Below are 22254 nucleotides of genomic sequence, written 5' to 3' on the forward strand. Positions count from 1 at the left end.
CAAACTGAGAACTATTTGTAGTAGCACAGACAAAACACTGCATTATATTTTCATTTCTCAAGTAACAGGAAATAGACATAATCACTAATAAGCCAAATATACATGTGAGTTAAAAACCCCACTTTGACAAAATAACCAACCTCCTTCTCTAATGAGACTTTTGGTTAAAGATACTAAAAGTATCTAAATGTATTTTTAAAAATTTCACCTTTTCCCCATTCACTTTAACAAAGATCTTAATCAGGGGAAAAAAAAAACCCTGCAGTTAAATAAACCAAACAACGAGCTACTACTACTTATAATAGAATGGCTAACATCCAAAACAAAGATGACACCAAATGCTGATGAGGTTTTGGAACAAGAAAAACTCTCATTCACTGTTGATGGAAAAGCAAAATGATGTGGCCACTTTGGAATTCAGTTTGCAGTTTCTTATGAAACTAAACATATTCCTACCATAAGATCCAGCAATCATATTCCTTTGTATTTTCCTAAATGAGTTGAAAACTTAGGTCCACACAAAAACCTACACATGATATAGCAGCTTTATTCATAACTGCCAAAACTTGGAAGCAACCAAGATGTTCTTTAATAGGTGAACGGATAAACAAACTGGTATATTCATATACAGCATTATTCAGTGATAAAAAGAAACGAGCTATGGGGCACCTGGGTGGCTCAGTTGGTTAAGTGTCTGACTTTGGCTCAGGTCATGATCCTGGGTCCTGGAAGGGATCATGCCCGGCGTCCAGCTTCGTGCTCAGCAGGGAGTCTGCTTCTCCCTTTCCCTCTGCTCCTCCCCCAACTCGTGCTCTCTCTCAAATAAATAAAATCTTTAAAACCATACAAGCAAACAAAAAAATGAGGTATCAAACCCCGAAATGATGTAGAGGAAACATACATTGCTAAGTGAAAGAAGCTAGCCTGGAAAAGCTACATACTGTATGATTCCAACTATAATGACATTTCTGAAAAGACAAGACTATAGACAATAAAAAGATCAGTGGTTGCCAGGATTGGGTGGGGGGGGGGGGCTGTGACTAGGTGGAACACAAGGGATTTTTAGGGCAGTGAAACTGTCCTGTAGGATACTGTAATGGCGTATACACGACATTATATAATTGTGAAAATCCACAGACTTGATACAGAGAATGAACCCTAATATAAACAAGTGACTTCAGTTAATAATAACGTATCAGTATTGGCTTAGCAATGAAAAACCCAAATGTAAAAAATAAGAAGTAAAAACCATGAACCAGGCAAAAATAAGTTCATACCCAAATCAACATTTCTCAGGTAACCTGAGAATCCCATAAATAGGCTGAATAATGGTGAGATAAACTCAGATGATTTTATGGAGAAGTAAGGACTGCTGAGAAGCAGACATAGCACGTTTCCTTATGAAATTTTAGGGATAATTCTTTTTAAAACAATAGATGTTAGAACTAAACAAGTAGGTTAAAAAACAGCTTAAGTCTTACATTTTAATGCTGAATTTAAACTAAACAAAAACAAAAGGTATCAGGAAACTACAGTCAGAATTATTTAAGCACTATAACCTTAAAAAATTTAATTCCCTTGCAGCAAGTCCAGAGTAGCCTTATTCATTCCTATCCTTCCCTTATTATAGATAGAACAATTCTAACAGGTTAGAGAATAAACCAGTGATTCTAGGTAGGTCTTCTCAAGATTCAGTAGATTCAGCACAAACTGGTTTACAGAGATTTCCTGAGCATATTAAAATAGATGGCTGCTCCCTCTACTATGCCCACAACATAGCGCTGTGTATGTTTCTATTATAGCATATAGTACACCAGTGTATTTATTTATATATTTTGTCCTATACTAGACTGAGTTCCTAAAAGTCGAAAGCCATCTAATTCATGTTTGTATCCTTAATGCCTAGCAAGTTGCCAGGCACAAAGTAAGCATGAAATATTAAATGAATGATTCCCTTTTCCGTGTTCTGCATTTCATCTGCTAAATATTCCTTAAGGCTCTATCCTAGGCCTCATCATAATCAATTGCCTCACTACATGTGATGACTTTATCATGTTTCAAATAGATAGTTGGTTCCGATAGTTTTCTCTCCTGCCTGTAGTCTTTCTTTAGTTTCAGTCTTATATTCCCCAAAGCTTTCAGGACATCACCTTAATACCCTATTACTGCCCCAAATTGCAGTTCAAAACTCAACCTATTTTTTTTTCATCCTTTCAAGCATTTCCCCCCACCCTTTTTTAAAAGGTTTTATTTTTTCATGAGACAGAGAGAGAGAGAGAGAGGCAGAAGCAGAGGGAGAAGCAGGGTCCCCACTGGGCAGTGAGCCTGATGTGGGACTCGATTCCAGGACCCTGGGATCATGACCTGAGCCAAAGGCAGATGCTTAACCAACTGAACCACCCAGGCGCGCGGAAGCCTTTTCCCTGTTAAACCTGTTTTATCTCCAGTGCTTACGATGTCAATGAATACCACCCTTATATCCTTAGTTATGCTCTAAATCTGTGATTTGATCCTTTCTTTGAAATCTTCAGGTCTAGGCTACTGTGGGGTCTTAACACTTTCTATCTTCCATATCTGCTTTCACTACCATTACTCTAATTCAGGCACTTTTATTTGGCCCCCTACCACCTGGACCATTATAGGTCTAATTGATCTCCCTGCCCTCAGTCTTTGTTTCCATGAGAATCACCCGATTAGTTTAAAACATACACTTATGGGTTTTATTTCTAGAGATTCTAATTTAGTAGATTCAGAGTAGGGCCTGAAATCTTCTTTCATTTAGCATTTCAGGAGATTCTCGTGATCCAGGAATCACATTTTGAAAACACATCTCCAAAGATAGCTGCCAGTTATTAGGCATTCTTTTCTTTTTTTTTTTAAAGATTTATTTATTTATTTATTTGAGAGAGAGGGAGAGAGAGAGCAAGTGCCTGCAAGCTGGGGGAGGGGTAGAAGGAAAGAGAATCCTCAAGCAGACTCCCTGCTGAGCATGGAGACTGATGCGGGGATCAATCCCAGGACACTGTGATCATGACCTGAGCTGAAATCAAGAGTTGGATGCTTAACTGATGGAGCCACTCAGGTGTCCCAGTTATTAGGCTTTCTAAAGCAAAACAAATATTCATTTATTCTATACACTTTTACAAAATAGTCACTTTGTTGGTATCCAAAACATACAAGAAAACCTTTGCCCATACTATATCCTCTTTGTATATGCATTTCCTAGTACCATGAATTTCCCTTTTCATAGCATTTATTCCACTATAATTGCTTATGTAAGTCTCCTCCATTAGAAGCTAAATGAGTGTGACAGGGAAAACATCCCAGAAGCAGATAGATAAGTCAAGACCTGAAAGATGAGCATGAGTTAGCTAGATAAAGAGGTAGGAAGAAGTAACTAACTTCTGGGCAGAAGTAACAATGTATAAAGAGCCACAGAGCAAGGTGGTTTCAAAAAGAAATTCAGTATGAATGAATGGCAAATTTAGGATGGGTGAGAGGGGGATTATGGCAGCATGAAACATGAGTTAATGAGAGACCAGATTATAAAGAACCTTGTAAATCATATTAAGGAGTTAAGATACTATCATGAAAGCAAAAGGAGGTAATCAAAGGTTTGAGGCTGGAAGTAGCATGATCAAATTTACGTGGGATTTTTCTGCTCAACAACCTATCAAATAAATTCAGTTTTTTAAGTCTGGCATTCAATACCTGGTTTTATGTGCTCTTTTTAGCCTTGGGTTAAGTTTATTGGTCTCTTTTAGGCATGCAACACTCCAAACAATCTGAATTACTTAACATTCTCTTAACAATCTACATCATCTTCCTCATGTTTTCCCCTCAGTCTTGTACATTATTACTCTATGCCATCTTCAAATTTTTGAATCTCACCTATCCTTCAAGGTTTAACTCAAATGAATCATTCCCTAATTCCTCCCAAACCTATTTATGCTCTTTCTTCTCAACTCTCATTGTACATTTTGTACTTTGCTTCTCACACGAACCACATTCAATCTTAGACTGTTCTCTGTCTACTGTTAATTCCCCTTCTTGAGAATCATGCTCCAAAGAAAGGGAGAATATGTCACTTAAATAGGTAATAAACATTTGAATGACTGAATATATAACCTTATTACATGATTGACTGGAATATCGGGCATGTATGCCACGGAAACAGCTACCAAGTCAAAAGACATTTAAAGAAAATTGATAAAAATAACCATCTCTGTCCTTCGTGATAACCTGCAGAAATAGTTTATTCAATTAACATCAAAACAAGTCTGACTTTTTTTTGGTATAGGAAAGACATAATTGAACAAATCTCACTAGGCAGGATATATTAATCAAAGGCAGGAGGAAAAGGAGCACTAAGTACCCGTGTTATTTTATTTAATCCAAACTTATCAGACATTATGTTCACCATCTCCATTTTCCAGGTGGGGAAAGTGAGCGGAAGAGGTTGATTTGACCAACATGACACAATTAACAACAGAGCTGGGCGTTTTAACATAGGTTTGTCTGAATTTCTGGTTCATGTTTTTCCCTAGTTTACTGCACCACATTACTTACCTGAGTCTAATCTGTATTTATCTGATTCTTTTAAAGGAGATTGTTGGTACGTTGGCACAATTAGACCTTGCTCTCTGAATATTATTGGAGTTGAAGCCAACTGATGATAAGGTTTCCTTTGTGGTGTTTTAAATAGGTTTGGTTCATAATTGATTTTATATCCAGATTCTTCTGTGGGTTCAGAATTACAGGGTGGAGCTTCTAAAGAAAGTTCTTCAAACCAATTCAGACTTATTGGTCCTAAATCTATAAGAAAAATAAAAATTCCATTTTGGTTTTAATCAGTGACAGGTAAGTTCATGGGCCTGTAAAAATCATAATAAAGAAAAGGATGCTTGAGATTTTGACTGTAGATTACTTTTGTTAAAGCGTATTAATGAAACAAGATCATTAACCTGTTCTCCTTTCAATCTGTAGTAGGTATAACAAGAGTTTACAAAAGTTGCAAGGTGATTGCTCCTAACTATATTAGCTAGTTTTTCTAAAGTTTTCTTTCTCCTATATTCATGATTCAGAGACAAAGTCATTGCTAGTTAAGAATGCATTCCACAGATACAATTTAATTACAATGAGAATATAAATGGAAATGATAAATCTATAGGTACAGGAACATGTAGACTCAGAAATAAAATAGAATTAAAAAAGTCCTTGTTAAAGAGAAAGGACAAAATTTCTATTATGATCTATCCACCGTTAAAGTACTGATTTTCAATGTGTGGTCTGTGGAGGGGCTTGGGGTGGGTGGGGAAGTCCCCAAGACAATTTCAGGAGGTCCATAAGGTAAAAACGATCTTCATAATAATACTAAGGCACTGTTTCTCTTTTTCACAATGTTGACATTTGCACCCCCAATGGGTAAAACTGATGACATCTTTGCATGAGTCAAGGCAGTGGCAATAAACGGTGCTAGTAATTGTATTCACATCATGCACTTGTCAAAAACCAAACCAAAAAGCCAGTCCAACTTAAAATATCATTAATGAAGCAGTAAAAATTAGTTTTATAAAGCCCAACTCTTGAGCACATCTTTTTAATATTCTGTGACAAAATGAAAGTACGCATAAAGCATTTTTGTATATTTAAGTACAATAGTTGTCTAAAAAAGCACTCGTGACGAGTTAGGAGCTGAATTAACACTTTTTTCATGGAAAGCCATTTTTACTAGAAAGAACAACTAAGAAGTCATTTTGAGTTGGGTGATTTGGTAGACATTTTCTTGAAAATAAAGTGAGCCTGTCACTGCAGAAAAAAGTTTTCTGCCAATGATAAAATGGGAGCTTTTATTTTTTTATTTCAAAAAAATTTTTTAAAGTAGGCTCCACACCCAGTGTGGAGTCCAATGTGGGGCTTGAACGCATGACTCTGAGATCAGGGCCTGAGCTGAGATCAAGAGTCAGACACTTAACCGACTGAGCCTCCTAGGTACCCCAAATAGGAGCTTTTAAATGGGAATTAGAATTTCGTTAAAATTTATTAGCCCCTGTAAACTTGACATTTTCCTAATCTTAAAAGATGATCTTCCTAATCTTTCCTGATATCAGCAAATTAATGAATGTAATTTTTTATAGTTTAATACAATGTGTCAATATATGGAATATCTGTGTAATTCAGAACACTGACATTTCCAAATGATCAGTGCCTCATGTTACAATACAGATAAAAGATTTATTCAAATTGCAAGAAAGAGTAATAGAATTAAATGTAATAAAGGGAATGAAAAGTTCATGATATGGTTTCTGATTCCATACTGCAACTCTTAAAGCTACCACTTGTCAAGTTTTGGCATATTATCAAAGATATACACAATTAACTGAAAACTATTAAAATACTCCTTTTTTCAACTACATTGTTGTGTGAGGCTGACTTTTCTTTACATACTTCTCTCAAAACACGATACTGCAACAGATTAAATGCAGAAATTGGTATGAGAATCCAGCTATCTCCTACTAAGTCAAGCATTAAGGAGAACTGCAAAACTATTTGAACAGTGCCACTCTTCTTTTTTTGGGGGAAAACAGTTATTCTTCATAATGTTTATTTGTGTTAATATGGAATAGATTTGCTATTTTTTAAGTGAATTAATAAACATTTTTTAAAATTCTTAGTTTTAATTTCTATATGGTAGCCTACATAAACAAAAGTTCTTTGAAGACCTCAATCATTTTCAAGAGTGTAAGGAGACTGAGACTAAAGTTTGACAACTTCTGATATAAAATAACATTACCAATGCTTCAGATTTGCTAAAAGTTCTGTGCTTTAAAAACAGTTCTTCCTACTGCTAATCAAGAGGCCTATCTCCTCTTCATCCCCAGGGTTCTACACTTATCATTTCGTTAACTGTAAATGATCATTTTCTTAACTGGATTTATGACCCCGTACGGAACAACTGATAGTGAAAACAAAAACGTTACGTGTTGGATTCTCCTCAGCAAGCATGCACGGTTACATATTTTTCTGAAAACATTTTCTCAACGTAAAGGATCGATGTATATAATATTTGTCAATACCTGCTTCATTGCATCGCGTCTTAAAAATTTCGAAAAAAGTCGGCCTCTCTTTGCATCCAATAGGCATTTTTATCTACAATATTACTCCAATGCTTGATAAATAACTCTGCAAAAGACAACACCAAAAGACACTTAACAGGGATCCAGTCCTTGTTAATCGACTCCGAGGTAAAATCAGAAGTAGGTAAACTTGCCTAAACTTACATTGTTTATTTACCTCGGTCCTATCTTTTGGGACAATAATCGAACTCACTGCGATGATGAGAGCATTCTATAGTTGTGCTGTCCAAACAGTAGCCACCAGCCACATTAAGCATTCGAAACGTGGCAAGTATGACTAGCGAACGGGATTTTAAATATTATTTAGTTTTAATTAACTAGTCACGTGTGGCTAGGGGGTGCGCAGTCAACGAGGGTCCTATTAGAGATAAATATCTTTTGGCAGCGTCAAATCAGTAAATCTTCATAATACAACAATTGCCTGGGGGCTAAGTAAGGGAGATAGTGTCAGGAGCTGTGAAACATCTTCTAAAATTACAATATTCCGTTAAAGTAACTTCATCGTACTTCCAATTAAGGAAATTTCACAGTGGGGCATCGGAGACAGCTAAGGGGCAAACCCTGGGCGGCTGGCGGGGCGCGAAGTTGGGAAGTGGAGTTCCAGGGAAAGGGCGGGGCTCGAGTTTGCTTAGCCGAGGGGCCGAACCTTCACCCCTTTCTCCCGGTGGGTGCGAGACTGGCAGAGACCGTCGGGGGCAGGAGGCCGCGGCTTCCACCTACGGAATGGGGATGGGGGGGGAGTTTCCTTCCGCCTCACACCGCGGGAGACAGGCCCGTCCGTCTCCACCCAGCCAACACTAACCGCCTCCGGAGGTGCAGCTCTTTTTGGCCGGAGATTCCTGACAAAAACCGCGCCCGCACTTCGATCAGAAAGCTGACCCGCAGGATCCTTTCCGCGGCGATCCACGGCTGGGACTACACCCAAAGCCCCGAGCCCCAGCAGCTCCGCCTCCGCGGACCTTATTTCAGACTCTCGCGCCAAAAGCCCGCTCTCCCGACACGTCATGCGGTGACGCCGTGACGTAATACGCAGCGTGCGTGCCACCCGGAAGTCAGGGTCTGGGTGATTAGTTGGCGACTCTGTGTGGCGAAAGCCAAGTCCTTGCTCGACTGCTGGACAGTCGGCCTGGAACCGCGTGAGGAGGGAGCTGGGGTGCTTGTTCTCTTCTCCCTGAGCCTTCAGAGTACGAGGCGGGGGTGCCGGGGGTGACCGCGCACTGTTATACTCCCCGACTCCTCCCCCTTCTCTCTGCTCCACCTCACGTTTGGGTGGCCCGCGGGGCGACAGGGACTGGGGTCTTTGAAAGACCTTTGTTCTGACCTTACGGCAGGTGGTCCCCCAAAGTGGTTCGTGGTTGTGGCTGACTGCCTTCCCTGCTGCGCGCTCTCTGCAGAGTGGAAAGGAGATTTGAAGCCACAGGACTTTAGTTCTAGTCCGCGTGTTGCTCTTAGGTAACAGGTTTTCGAGCCCTCTAAGCCTGTTTGCCCCTTTGAAAAATTGTGAAACCACTTCAACCTCCTGCAGTGTTAGGTACTACCCTCTGCTGGCTTCCGTAGCATCCTTTACATTCTTGGGGTGCTAATCACCTCGTTTTGTGCTTGTCTCCAAGTCGCCCTGGGACAAGGGAATTTGTTCTCATTCACAGGGCCTGTGACATGGCGTAGCACGAAGCTTAATTCAGGTTTGTTGTATAACCTAGAAAGCTTTGAACTGGTGTGGAGTGAGAGCTGCTCGTAGACCTTGCTGCTTCCAGAAAGCTCTTGAGAGTAAACAGTGAACCTTGGATTAGAGAAAGAGTGGTCTCTATGGTTACATAGGCGTCATTTCAGTTTGATCATTCTCTAGCTTTGGCAGGAAGCCTTAGCGATACAGATACTAAAGCTTGTGATAGTTACCACTTACCGAATACTTAGGAGTTATTCTATTTTGTGCTTTATAGGTAATACCACATTAAATCTTACAATCCTATAAATTAGTGTTGTCAGATGGGGAAATCAAATCACCTGGCTAGGTAACTTGCCTGGTAACAAGGCCCAGGTTTCAAGTCCCTTTGCTTTCAGATACTTAACCTGTGATTGAATTTCTATTTACCCTCTAAATCAAAGTAATTTGCTTTTTTCACGTTTTTGGGAGAGGGATCCTCACTAGGAGTGAATTAATGAGAACTGTCGGCATGCCGTACAACTTTCTGAAATACATTTTCTCACACTATATACAACCCTCCCCCCATAAGGTTATGCTCCTTGCTTCTGCGGTTCTAGGGTCTTTATATTCATTAGCTCTGCCGTAGTACACTTACTTCCTGACACTCTTCTAGTTTGTTGCTCAAATAACTTACTACTTGCGTTTGATTTACTATATGCTTTAAAACAGGATCTCTAAAATAGTTACTATGGGATACATGAGTGACTTGCTAATGAAAGCATATGTGCGAGTAAGAAGTCAGAAATGAAAAACAGCTTTGAAAATGATCCAGGAACAGTGAATTGAAGTGATAGGGAAGAGCAATTTGGTATCAGGTGGAAATCAGACCTCTGTCGGCAGGCAGATCTCCTGTCCTCCTTTAATTAGGGTAATAGGCAGCAGCTCCCATCAGGATCTGAAATAAAGGGAGAAGCTTGGAGTGAACCTACACAACTTGATCAGGGGGAAAAAGAAGGGGTGGATGAAGGTGGAAGGCAAAACGAGACAAACAAACCCCCCAGGGATATTGTGCTGCACCTGGGCACCGGGTGAGCGGATGGAGCGCTTTGTCCGTGTTCCCTATGGCTTGTACCAGGGCTATGGGAATACAATGCCTTTGGGCCATCCAGGACTCTCTGAACACAAACAGCCCAACTGGAGGCGAAACACTGGTCCCCCCACTTTCCTGGCCAGGCCTGGGTTGCTGGTGCCTGCAAATGCCTCCGACTACTGCATGGACCCTTACAAGAGGGCGCAGCTTAAGGCAGTTCTCTCCCAGATGAACCCCAGCTTGAGCCTGCGGCTTTCCAAGGCCAACACCAGGGAGGTGGGCGTGCAGGTGAGCCCACGGGTGGACAAGTCCGTGCAGTGCTCCCTGGGGCCTCGCACCTTGTGCAGCCGCTCCCCTTGGGGGAGCACGGGCCACAAGGCACCCCTGTCAGCCTGGGGAGTCTATTCACCAGTGATAGGCCGTAAGGGCTTGATTCAACTGCAGAGGGAGGAGGAAGACCAGGAGAGGAAGGCGCTTTTGGGTCCTGAGGCCAGCCAGCAGCAGCAGTCACCACCAACGCCAAGGTTGGAAGAGGATAAACAGGAGGAACTTCACCAGCACGATGAGTTGGAGGAGGAAGATGCCTCAAGTCCTCGGGAAAGGAAGAGCAAGCAGGCACAGGGAGTTGGCGGAGCAGATCTGCTCAGGAAACCCAGTTTCCAGGTGAACTTTTTCCTCCCTGTCCTCAGTCCTCAGCTAGCCTCATGCTTTCTTTCCTCTTCCATTTCTGGGGCAACAGAGCAAAATCTTGTTTCGCTTTCTCTTCTGAAAACGTGATTTACATGGCCTATAGATTTTGTGACTTTTTGGTAAAATTGGGTGCCAACTTTAAGCATGTGAAAAGTCTGGCAGCCACTGCTGTTTGAAATGAGATAAAATGGGGTTTCCAGTCTGTCAAATATATGATCAGACTTTTATTCAGGGGAGATTGTGCTGGTGGCATTGTTGAAAGAACATTAGAAAAGTATGAGAGATGGGAACAATGAGAATCCCAGAGTAATCCTTGAAAGATGAGATGCTAAATTAGCGTGGTAGATTTGAGAATAGCTACGAATGAGGTTAAGGAGGCTTTTTGTTTTTTTATACGAAGCCACGAGGAAAGAGGATCTGACTTTTCCCCCCAAGATTGTAAAAGACTTTTCCCCCTTATCTGCAGTTTTTGGAACCAAAATATGGCTATTTTCATTGTAAAGATTGTAAGACCAGATGGGAGAGTGCTTATGTTTGGTGCATTTCTGGAACTAATAAGGTAAGTAAAAATGGGTGAGATGTGGGAGGAGGATGGGGCAGACACAGATGTTAAATAGAGGGGGAGTGTTTCCTGAGGGAGCATGACCATAACGCTCTCTCATTCATTTGGCATCCTTAGTGCCAGGCACTTAATAGATACTTAGGTAATGTTTTGAACTGAACTGATTTGGACTGTCCACATGAACTCCTGAGGCTCTTAAACCTGGTGTTACATTTGGTTTGGTAGTTCTTTTGAACCAAATTTCAGGTTATTTAGTTGAACTCTTCTCCTTGTGTGTGGTGGAACTGTATATACTTATTTCTTAGTTGGTGTGTATTGAACCTGTTTGGGCCTTAGCTCCTGGAAATTTCCATGGTCTGTCCACAAGGTGGGGCAATAAGAGAAATAATTTATTGTAAAGGTTAGCCTTGGAGAGACTTCTTTAGGCTCAGCAGTTTCCCCCCTTAATTTGAATTAGTTGTCAACATATTAAGATTGGAAAAGATTTCACTATCTGCATTTTCAGATTTCCCTGATTAGACTCTGGTCACTGTAGACTCTCATTTCAGTGTGAAGACACTGGGCTGGGGCTCAGCAGCTTCTAGCTCCTTTCACTGGGCATGCACACTTCATTTTGCAATAGTCTACATCTGGTCTATTTCATTAACTTCAGCAAGCAGTTGAGTTTGAGTCCCCTGTGCTTTCTACATTTTAGATACTGCTTTTCTGGCTAATAGTCAATAGAAGGAGAGGGCAAGGAGGTGTGTTAAGACCTGAGTGAAAGCTTGACTTTTCATACTAGCCATTGACTAGACCCTGGAGATTTTTAAACTATACTAAAATTACTTTCCTCTTTTGCCAGAAGAAAAACAATAGGGTTTAATTAAAACACTCCAAGATGCGAGGTTACAAAGAACAAGACCTAGAACTCATTCTTAAGAAATTTATTCTCCTAGGAGTGACACAGATAAAATGCAATTTGGTGGTAGACACAGTGGCCCCAGTGGCATGGAGGTGGTGCAGAAATAACAGGAGGGGGATGATTACCATGTCGGAGGGAAGGCATCATGATGTCCATGCAGGATTTCATGATGTCCATGCAGGAATTCCTAGGAGGAATTCGTCAAGTAAAGCAGGGAGAAAATGTGCACGAGAAAATGCACAGAGTTGAGAATATGTATGGGTGGGTAACTACAAATAATTTGAAGTTCAGGTGGGGAAATAATGAGAAAATGAAAAAGTGGAGGCTTATAGACTAGGACAGAAGGAGAAGGTCAAGGGTTCAGCCCACACCATGAATAAAATTATAATAGCTACTTCCCATTGAAGATTTTTACTGTGGTACTTTGTGTACATTATTGGGTAGTTGTCAGAATTATAGAAAATAAGTGGTAGTATCTTGATTTTGCAGGTAAGGAAACTGAGGTTCAAAGAGTGAGGAAAAGTGACCGATAGCACCAAAAGAGCTTAAGACCTCAGAGTAGAGGTTGGGCAGAAGCAAGGCACAAAGTGGGGGATTGGATTACTTAAACTAAGAACTCAGAGCCTAAGGTACATATGATCTTGTATAAAAAAAGAGACTTATTTCTCTTTAGGTTTATTTCAAGCAACTATGTTGCAAATGCCAAAAGAGTTTTAACCCTTACCGAGTAGAAGCAATCCAATGTCAGGTAAGCATGTAGAGCACTTTCATTATATCTATAATGTCGCCATTCCTAAGTAGAAGCTTCTGTGGCAAAATATTGGGGTTGGATAGAATTGGATATTTGCGGGGCGCCTGGGTGGCTCAGTCGTTAAGCATCTGCCTTTAGCTCAGGGCGTGATCCTGGGATCTTGGGATCCCGGGATCGAGCCCCACATCAGGCTCCCTGCTGAAAGCCTGCTTCCTCTCCCATTCCCCCTGCTTGTGTTCCCTCTCTCGCTGGCTGTCTCTCTCTGTCAAATAAATAAATTAGATCTTAAAAAAAAATTGGATATTTGCATAGGAGTGTTAAGTTTCCTATACCTTGAATTTTTATATTTTAGATAAATTCTAGATTTTGGGGGGATGTAGGAAGGGGTGAAAGATTGACTCTTTAAAGTTGCTTTATACGGTGTGTTTATGTATGGGCTATGTGTATTGTTTCTCAAACACCCTGTGTGTAGTTTGGATGTAGCAACTTTTTTTAAGTTATTTTCATTCCAGTTAGTTAACATACAGTGTTATATTAGTTTCAGGTGCACAATGTAGTGTTTCAACAACTCCATATGGATGTAGTAACTTAATAGGTAACCTGTATTAAGCATTTACTTTGTACAAAACTTTGGGCTAAGTGCTTTACGTGAGACAATCTAAACTTTGAGGTAGGTGTTATCCGCATTACAGACCAGAAAGCTAAAGTTCAATAAGAAAATAACTTGCTCAAGTTTAGACAAATAGTAAATATTAGAACTATGATCAGATTTTATGGTGCTTCCAGCGTCCAGGAAGTCACAGAATTAGATGAGATCTTATCTAAAACAGCTTGCAGGAGACACCTTTTTAAAAATTTCAGGGAATTGTGACATAGTTGGGTTTTGTAATCAAGAGTTTTTAAAAATCTAAATCCTTCATTTAGTTAAAAATATTTTTTGTACTACTTCGAAATATTCAAAGAAAACTAGTGGTTTACAAATGATTTACCTTTAGGTTTTCTAGTCTGACATTCTCAGTCTGTTTATGTTTAATATAATTATAAATTGGGTTTAAATATATTTTTATTGTCTTATACTCATTTTTCTTGTGTGCAATTGAATTGACTTTTTAATTAAAAAAATGATTCCCCATCTCTACTATCTTGGTAGTTATTCATTGTTTATTGTTCTTCTGGTGGTTACTTTAGACATTACAACATGATTCTTTGACCTATGAAAGTCTACATAAACTGTGAATATTACCTCTCCTTGACAATGCAGTGAACTTAGAACGCTCTAACTCCTTATCACCTCATCCTAATTTATGTACTGCTGTTGTATATTTTAACTTTAAACTTCACAAGACGTTATTTTATTTTATTTTTATTTTTTTTAAAAGATTTTATTTATTTATTCGACAGAGATAGAGACAGCCAGCGAGAGAGGGAACATAAGCAGGGGGAGTGGGAGAGGAAGAAGCAGGCTCATAGCAGAGGAGCCTGATGTGGGGCTCGATCCCAGAACGCCAGGATCACGCCCTGAGCCGAAGGCAGACGCTTAACCGCTGTGCCACCCAGGCGCCCCACAAGACGTTATTTTATATAGTCATTCATTTAGCTTTAGCTACGTATATTTCCTTTCTGCTGTTTTTAGGTCCTATCTGTATCTTGGGCTGCTTTCCTTTTACCTGAAGAATATATTTTAATATTTTTTAAAAGATTTTATTTTATTTTATTTTATTTTATTTTATTATTTTATTTTATTTTATTTTTTTTATAGAGAAAGAGAGAGTAGTTGGAAGGGCAGAGGGAGAGCATCTTCAAGCAGACACCCTGTCAAGCACAGAGCCCACCATGGGGCTCGATCTCAAGACCCTGAGATCATGACCTGAGCCAAAACCAAGAGTCAGACACTTAACCCAGGTGCCCTGTGTTTTAATACTTACTGTAGTGCAGGTCTGAAGGTGGCACATTGTTTTGGATTTTAAAGGGTTATTTTGCTGGGTATAGAATTTTTAGGTTGGCAGTAGTTTTCTTTCTGCACATTAAGAGTCTGACCTTCATTGTTTTTGTGAAGTTGGCTATTAATATTTTTGCAGCTCTTTTGAAGTAATATCTCTTGTTCTTGGTGTCCTTCTTAAATCTACTTGCTTTTAAGATATTTCTCTCTGCTTTGGTTTTCAGTAATTTTACAATTATAGCCCAGTTGTGGTTTCTTTGTGTTTACCCTACTTGGAATTCATAGCATTTCTTGAATCTGTGGCTTGAAGATTTTTATCTCTCTTGGAAAGTTATCAGACATTATCTTTTAAAATAGTACTTTTGCCTCCATTCTCTCTTTCTTCTGGTTACTCATATTATACCTTTCACCATCTCCCTTATGCCTTTTATGCTCTTTTCTATATTTCTTTTGTCTTTCCATGCTTCAGTTTTCTTATCATCTACTAAACTGTCCTTCATTTCTGTAATTCTTAGCTATTTCCAACCTGCTATTAAATCCATCTGTTGAATTGATTTCAGTTATTCTGTTTTTCAGTGCTACAATTATTATGTGTTAAAAAAATGACTTCCAGTTCTCAGCTGAAAATATCAGTTTGGTTTCTTTGAATGTATTAAGCATAATTATCTTAAAATCTGTATTAGGTGACTCCATTAACTTAATGCCCTATGGTTCTCTTGCTATCCTCTTCATTTTCTGTGGTTCTGTCTCCTCATATACTTCATATGGTTATTTTTGATTGAGTCCTACGTATTGAATATGAAGAATTATAGTGATAATTTGAGGCCTATCATAGTAACTTCCTTCACAAGAGATTTGTTTGCTTCTGGTGGGAAGATTAGAGACACCAACAGTTTAGATTGCTATTTTCTAATCAGGGTTGAGTTGTTTTGAAGCTGGGCTTCAGCATCTGTGAAACCTGGGTCAATTCTTGGTTCATCTTTATTCTTAGGTTGCAGCCTTTCAGTGTCCCAACACAAAACCCGAACTGTTTACCAGGTATCTTCCATTTGGGCGTTTAAAATTATCCCTTAGCTTCATCAACTTGTCAAACTTACTTTCAGCTTCCCATTGTCTTTAACCTCTTCTGGAATTGGGAGGCTTTTAGAGAGGAAATAGTCCCAAATACCAGGCTAACCTCCATTTCTGGGTTTCTTTCTCTAATGCTTTGATAATTCTCCAGTGCCTTCAAATTGTTCTTTTAAAAAGTTATTTTTCTTTAGCTCAGCTTTTCTAGTTATCCTAAGAAGCTTGGTCAGAACTACCTAGTCCACTATTGCCAAAAACAGAAACCTACCTTTAGAGTACATACTGATTTTTATTTTTTTATTGAGGCTTTTCTTCCACAATAAGAGTATTGTGAGGATTAAATGAATTTATATAAAGTGCATACAATAAACACCATGTATTAGCTATTAGAATTTTCTTACAAGGATGCATGCTTGTCACTGGAAGAGTGGAAGAGATAAACGTAGTACAGCATTTCATAAATCATATTTAAGACTTTCATTTGCAAAATGAAAATGCCTGTTTCCACAATTTAAAATATAAAACTTATTCTTTTTAGCTGTGGTCATATGCAGAAAATAGAGCAGTGATGATCAGTTTTAAAGATTAGCAGGTTTGGGATGGTGGACAAGGGCAATATACCAGTCTCCATAGGGTGTGATTTTTATTTATCAGAAGACAGAATGGGATAATGGTTAAGAATACTCTAAGTTATAGTAAAGATTAGGCATGTCTGGAGAGAAAAGAGAATTAACTCCTGTAGATCCCTTCCCCTAGTTGTGACAACCAAAAGCATTTCCAGACATTGCCAGATGTCGGCTGGTTGGTAAAATACAGCTGGTTGAGAATCACTGCTCTAGCATTTTCAAATATTCCAGCCTAGATAATCAAATCACTTAGTACTCACTCACTGCCCCTCAGCCCCACCTGGCTACAGATGTAAAACCCATTAATGAAGACAGTATAAACTCTTTTAAAATCTTTCTCTCACATTAGATCTTCTTGGTTGGCTTAGCAGCATTCTCTTAAATATCGTCTTTGCTCTTCATCTTGAAAAATGCATGGCATTTAAAAGGATATGAGTGGCTTTGTGCAACTTGGTCCCGGACTTCTTATAGAATTCAAAGGAAGATGAAGATATGAGAGATACGGGTGGTGGGGAGAAGTATTTTGATTTGAGGATTACATTCGAAACACTGATTTAATTATTTAGTGTCCAAACTGTTCCTTGTTTTCTGAAGACCTGTTCAAAGTCTCGTTGTTCCTGTCCTCAAAAGAAAAGACACATTGATCTAAGGAGGCCTCATCGACAGGAACTGTGTGGTCGCTGCAAAGACAAGAAATTCTCCTGTGGCAATACTTACAGCTTTAAATACATCATGTGACAGGCAGTATGAATTGTACAGGACACCCAACTCTCCTTGTAACTTACTGTACTGTTCCTTTTTTGCAACTTAGCTTTGAGCTGATATTGGAAAATGGATTAGGCTTTTGTACTTTTTGAAGGTTGTATAACAATTGTACAATGTGAGTAGAATAAAATAAATGCATGTAAAATAGACCATGAAGATACATTAATTGTGATCACGGGGTAAAAACCTCCATATGGTGCTGGGAAATAGGGGATACTGTCCCTTACATAAAGGGAAAAATGAAGAGGAACAATAGTCATTTGACAAACTTTTATCAGCTGCGTGTTCTAAAGCACTGGGAACATAGAGATGATCAGGGGGCAAGGTCCTTGTCTTCAATAATTATAGCAGATGTTTAAATAGCAGTTATTATGTGCTGGGGATTGCAACTCTTCACAGCAGCCATATTAAGTAGAAACTACTATACCGTTTCTTAACAGATGAGGAGAGGGAGCCACGGAGAGATCATAGCATAGAGCCAGAGTTTGAACCCATGTGGACTCGAACTTGCTCCGTGGCTTGAACTACTGCATTTACATTTTTTTCCCCTCAGATTCAGATGTGGTAAGTGCTGTGAAGGAAAAAGAGTCCTATCATAAAGTGAATTTTTAGATACTGTGGTTAGGGTAAGGGAGCAGAATTGAGACCTGCAGGATGGAGGGAGCTGGGAGAAAAGGAGATGGTTTTGATCCAAGGGAACAGCAAGGGCAAAGGCTCTGAATGGGTGGGCCACATCCTTGGCATGTCCCAGGAATAGGGGCCTCTGAAGCTAATGTGGGACAGAGGCTGGAGAGGACAGGGCTCAGGTCACAAAAGGTTCTTTTGGCCATGGTCAGGCATGTGGCAGCTCATAAAGGAGTTTCAGTTAAGACTGATGTCAGATTCTTTAAAAAAAAAAAAAAAAAAAACTCCCTCGTTGGGGGGGAAGCCCAGAATGCACAAGCAGAATGGTGGCTCAGACAAGGGTGATGGCCGTGGAGATGGAGAGAAGTACATCAATTCAAGATAATGTTGCAATGATACAGGATTGGAAGTGGATGATGCAGAAATAAATGACTTTTAGATTTCTACTTTGAGCTAGGGGGCAGAAGGAATTGAGAGGTATAAGATTTAGGAGCATATTCTGGAGTCAGATTACCTAACTTCAAATCCTGGGTGTGGTAGATCTACGTTTGTGGGCAAATTACAGATATATCTTAAAGCTATTGCAGGTTTAGTTCTAGACCACCGCAATAAAGGGAGTATCTCAGTAAAGTCAGTCAAATGAATTTTTTGGTTTTCAGCACATATAAAAGTTATGTTTACATATACTGTAATCTATACTATGGTCTATTAGTATGCAATAGCATTATTACTAAAAATGTACATAATTCAAAAATACTTTATTGCTAAAAAATGCTACACAATCTGAGCCCTCAGCAAGTCGTAATTTTTGCTGGAGGAAGGTCTTGGCTTGATGTAGATGGCTGCTGACTGATCAGGGTGGTGCTTGCCAACTGACTGATTAGGGTGACTCGGGTGGCTGTGGCAATTTCTTATTTCTTAAGACAACAGTGAAGTTTTCCTCATCCATTGACTCTTCCTTTTATGAATGATTTCTCTGCAACGTGTGATGCTATTTCATAGCATTTTACCCACAGTAGAACTTCTTTCAAAATTGGGGTCAATCCTCAAACTGTACAGCTATTTTATCAACTAAGTTGATGCAATATTCTAAATTCTTTACTGTCATTTCAACCATCTTCATGGCATTTTCACCAGGCGTAGATTCCATTGCAAGAAACCACTTTCATTGCTCATCCATAAGAAGCAACTCCTCATCTGTTCAAGTTTTATCATGAGATTGTAGCAATTCAGTTACATCTTCAGGCTCCAGTTTGAATTCTAGTTCTCTTATTATTTCCACCACATCTGCAGTTACTTCCTCTGTTGAAGTCTCGAACTCCCTCAAAGTTATCCATGAGGGTTGAAACCAACTTCTTCCAAACTGTTGGTTTCATCCCATGAATCATAAATGCTCTTTTTTATTGTTATTTTTAAAGATTGTATTTATTTAGAGAACATGGGGGGAGGAGTAGAAGGAGCAGGACGAGCAGATTCCATGCTGAGTGTGGAGCTGGGATGTAGGGCTTGATCCCATGACCTTGAGATGATGACCTGAGCCAAAATCAAGAGTTGGATGCTTAACCCACTGAGCCACCCAGGCACCCTGTGAATTACAAATGTTCTTAATGGCACCTAGAATGGTGAATCTTTTTCAGAAAATTTTCAGTTTACTTTGCCTAGATCCATCAGAGGAATCACAGTCTATGACAGCTATAGCAGTTGGAAGTGTATTTCTTAAATAATAAGACTTGAATGTCTTTTTCATGACACATCTCCAAAGACAAGAGAAACAAAAGAAAAAATGAACTTGTGGGACCTCATCAAGATAAAAAGCTTCTGCACAGCCAAGGAAACAGTCAAAAAAACTAAGAGGCAGCCCATGGAATGGGAGAAGATATTTTCAAATGACACTATAGATAAGAGACTGGTATCCAAGATCTACAAAGAACTTCTCAAACTCAATACACAAGAAACAAATAAACAAATTATAAAATGGGCAGAAGATATGAACAGACACTTTTCCAATGAAGACATACAAATGGCTAACAGACACATGAAAAAATGTTCAAAATCATTAGCCATCAGGGAAATTCAAATCAAAACCACACTGAGATACCACCTTACGCCAGTTAGAATGGCAAAAATTGACAAGGCAGGAAACAACAATTGTTGGAGAGGATGTGGAGAAAGGTGATCCCTCCTACCTTGTTGGTGGGAATGCAAGTTGGTACAGCCACTCTGGAAGACAGTGTGGAGGTCCCTTAAAAAGTTAAAAATTGAGCTACCCTATGACCCAGCCATTGCACTACTGGGTATTTACCCCAAAGATACAGACGTAGTGAAGAGAAGGGCCATATGCACCCCAATGTTCATAGCAGCAATGTCCACAATAGCTAAAGCGTGGAAGGAGCCGAGATGCCCTTCAACAGATGACTGGATTAAGAAGATGTGGTCCATAAACTGAGGGCTTCAGAGGGGGCGGGTGGGGGATTGGGAAAGGCTGGTGATGGGTATTAAGGAGGGCACTTATTGCATGGTGCACTGGGTATTATACACAAGTAATGAATCATGGAACTTTATATCAAAAACTAGGGATATACTGTATGGTGACTAACATAATAAAAAATTATTAGAAAAAAAAAGATGTCCATATATACAATGGAATATTACTCAGCCATCAAAAAGAACAATTTCTCAACATTTGCTGCAACATGGACGGCACTGGAGGAGATAATGCTAAGTGAAATAAGTCAAGCAGAGAAAGACAATTATCATATGGTTTCACTCATTTATAGAACATAAGTAGGAAGATCAGTAGGAGAAGAAAGGGATAAAGAAAGGGGGGTAAACAGAAGGGGGAATGAAACATGAGAGACTATGGACTGAGGGCTTCAGAGGGGAGGGGGGTGGGGGAATGGGATAGGCTGGTGATGGGTAGTAAGGAGGGCACGTATTGCATGGTGTACTGGGTGTTATATGCAAGTAATGAATCATGGAACTTTAAAAAAAATAAAATAATTTGATGGAAAAAAAACTAAGAAATAACCAAAAAAAATAAGACTTGAATGTGAAAATTATTCTTTGATCTATGGGCTGTAGAATGGATTATGTGTTAACAGGCATGAAAAGAACACTAATCTCATTGTATGTCTCCATCAGAATTCTTGGGTGACCAGGTACATTGTCAGTGAGCAGTAATTTTTTTTTATAATAATTTTTTATTATGTTAGTCACCATACAGTATATCCTTAGTTTTTGATGTAGTGTTCCATGATTCATTATTTGCATATAACACCAAGTAGTGAGCAGTAATATTTTGAAAGGAATCTTTTTCTGAGCAGTAGGTCTCAATAGTGGGCTTGAAATATTCAGTAAAACATGTTGTAAACAAATGTGCTGTCACCCAGGCTTTGTTCTATTTATAGAGCACAGACAGTAGGCTTAGCATAATTCTTAAGGGCCCTAGAATTTTCAGAATGATAAATGAGCATTGTTTTCAATTTAGTCACCAGTTGCATTTGTCCCTAACAAGAGAAGCTTTGAATCCAGGCCTTGACTTCTCCTCCTTGCTGTGAAAGTCCTTGATGGCATCTTCTTCCAACAGAAGGCTGTTTTGTCTACATTGAAAATCTATTGTTGAGTGTAGTCACATTCATGAATTATCTTAGGCAGATCTTCTGGGTAACTTGCTGCAGCTTCTACACCGGTGCTTAGAGCTTCACCTTGCACTTTTATGTTATGGAGCTGGCTTCTTCCCTCAAACCTCACGAACCCACCTCTGCTGGTTTTGAACTTGTGTAGCTTCCTCACCTCTCTCTGCTTTCCTAGAATTACAGAGACTTAGGGCCTTGCTCTGGATTAGGCTTTAGCTTAAGGGAACACTGTGGCTGGCTTGATCTTCCTCTATCCAGACCACTCAAACTTTCTCCATATCAGCAATAAGACTATTTTACTTTCTTATCATTTGTGTGTTCACTGGAGCAGCACTTTTAATTTCCTTCAAGAACCTTTCCCTTGCACTCACAACTTGGCCACCTGTTTGGCTCATGAGACCTAGCTTTTGGCCCATCTCAGCTTTTGACATGCCTTCCTCACTAAGCCTAATCATTTCTAGCCTTGACTTAAAGTGAGAGATGTGCAACTCTTCCTTTCACTTGAACATTGAGGGGCCGTTGTAGGGTTATTCATTGGCCTACTTTCCATATTGTTGTGTCTCGGGCAAAAGGGAGGCCTGAGGAGAGGGAGAGAGATAGGGGAATAGCTGGTTGGTGGTACAGTCAGAACACACACAACATTTACTGATTAAGTTTTTCATCTTATATGGGCTCAGTTTGAGGCACCCCAAAACAATTACAGTAGTAACATGAAAGATCACTGATCATCATAACAAATACAATAATGAAAAAGGTAGAAATATTTTAAGAACCACCAAAATGTGACATAGACACAAGGTGAGTAAATTCTATTGGAAAAAA

At 39.4% G+C, this 22254-nt stretch overlaps 2 protein-coding genes across 3 annotated transcripts in view; one reads left to right on the forward strand and one right to left on the reverse strand.

The window, feature by feature from the left end:
• Positions 1-8094, reverse strand: part of BRCA2 (BRCA2 DNA repair associated) — a 59487-nt gene extending 51393 nt beyond the window's left edge. The window contains exons 1-3 of the mRNA XM_045796995.2: positions 7939-8094; positions 7077-7182; positions 4570-4815 (exon numbers count right to left, since the gene is read on the reverse strand). Of these exons, the coding sequence (XP_045652951.2) occupies positions 4570-4815; positions 7077-7143 (313 nt within the window). The 5' untranslated portion in view covers positions 7144-7182; positions 7939-8094. The remainder of the gene's footprint in view (positions 1-4569; positions 4816-7076; positions 7183-7938) is intronic.
• An 87-nt stretch (positions 8095-8181) lies between these two features.
• The window catches only part of ZAR1L (zygote arrest 1 like), a 49826-nt gene continuing 35753 nt past the window's right edge, over positions 8182-22254 (forward strand). The window contains exons 1-4 of one of the 2 annotated variants that reach the window (XM_045797006.2): positions 8184-10534; positions 11028-11120; positions 12698-12772; positions 17003-18527. In XM_045797006.2, the coding sequence (XP_045652962.2) occupies positions 9803-10534; positions 11028-11120; positions 12698-12772; positions 17003-17146 (1044 nt within the window). In that variant the 5' untranslated portion in view covers positions 8184-9802 and the 3' untranslated portion in view covers positions 17147-18527. Of the gene's footprint in view, positions 10535-11027; positions 11121-12697; positions 12773-17002; positions 18528-22254 lie in introns of those variants that run through there. The other variant, XM_045797007.2, reaches the window with a different exon arrangement.

The sequence above is a fragment of the Ursus americanus genome, chromosome 10, assembly GCF_024610735.1.
Source record: "Ursus americanus isolate L20-20 chromosome 10, mUrsAme1.1.p, whole genome shotgun sequence".
In the NCBI taxonomy this organism is placed as follows: Eukaryota; Metazoa; Chordata; class Mammalia; order Carnivora; family Ursidae; genus Ursus; species Ursus americanus.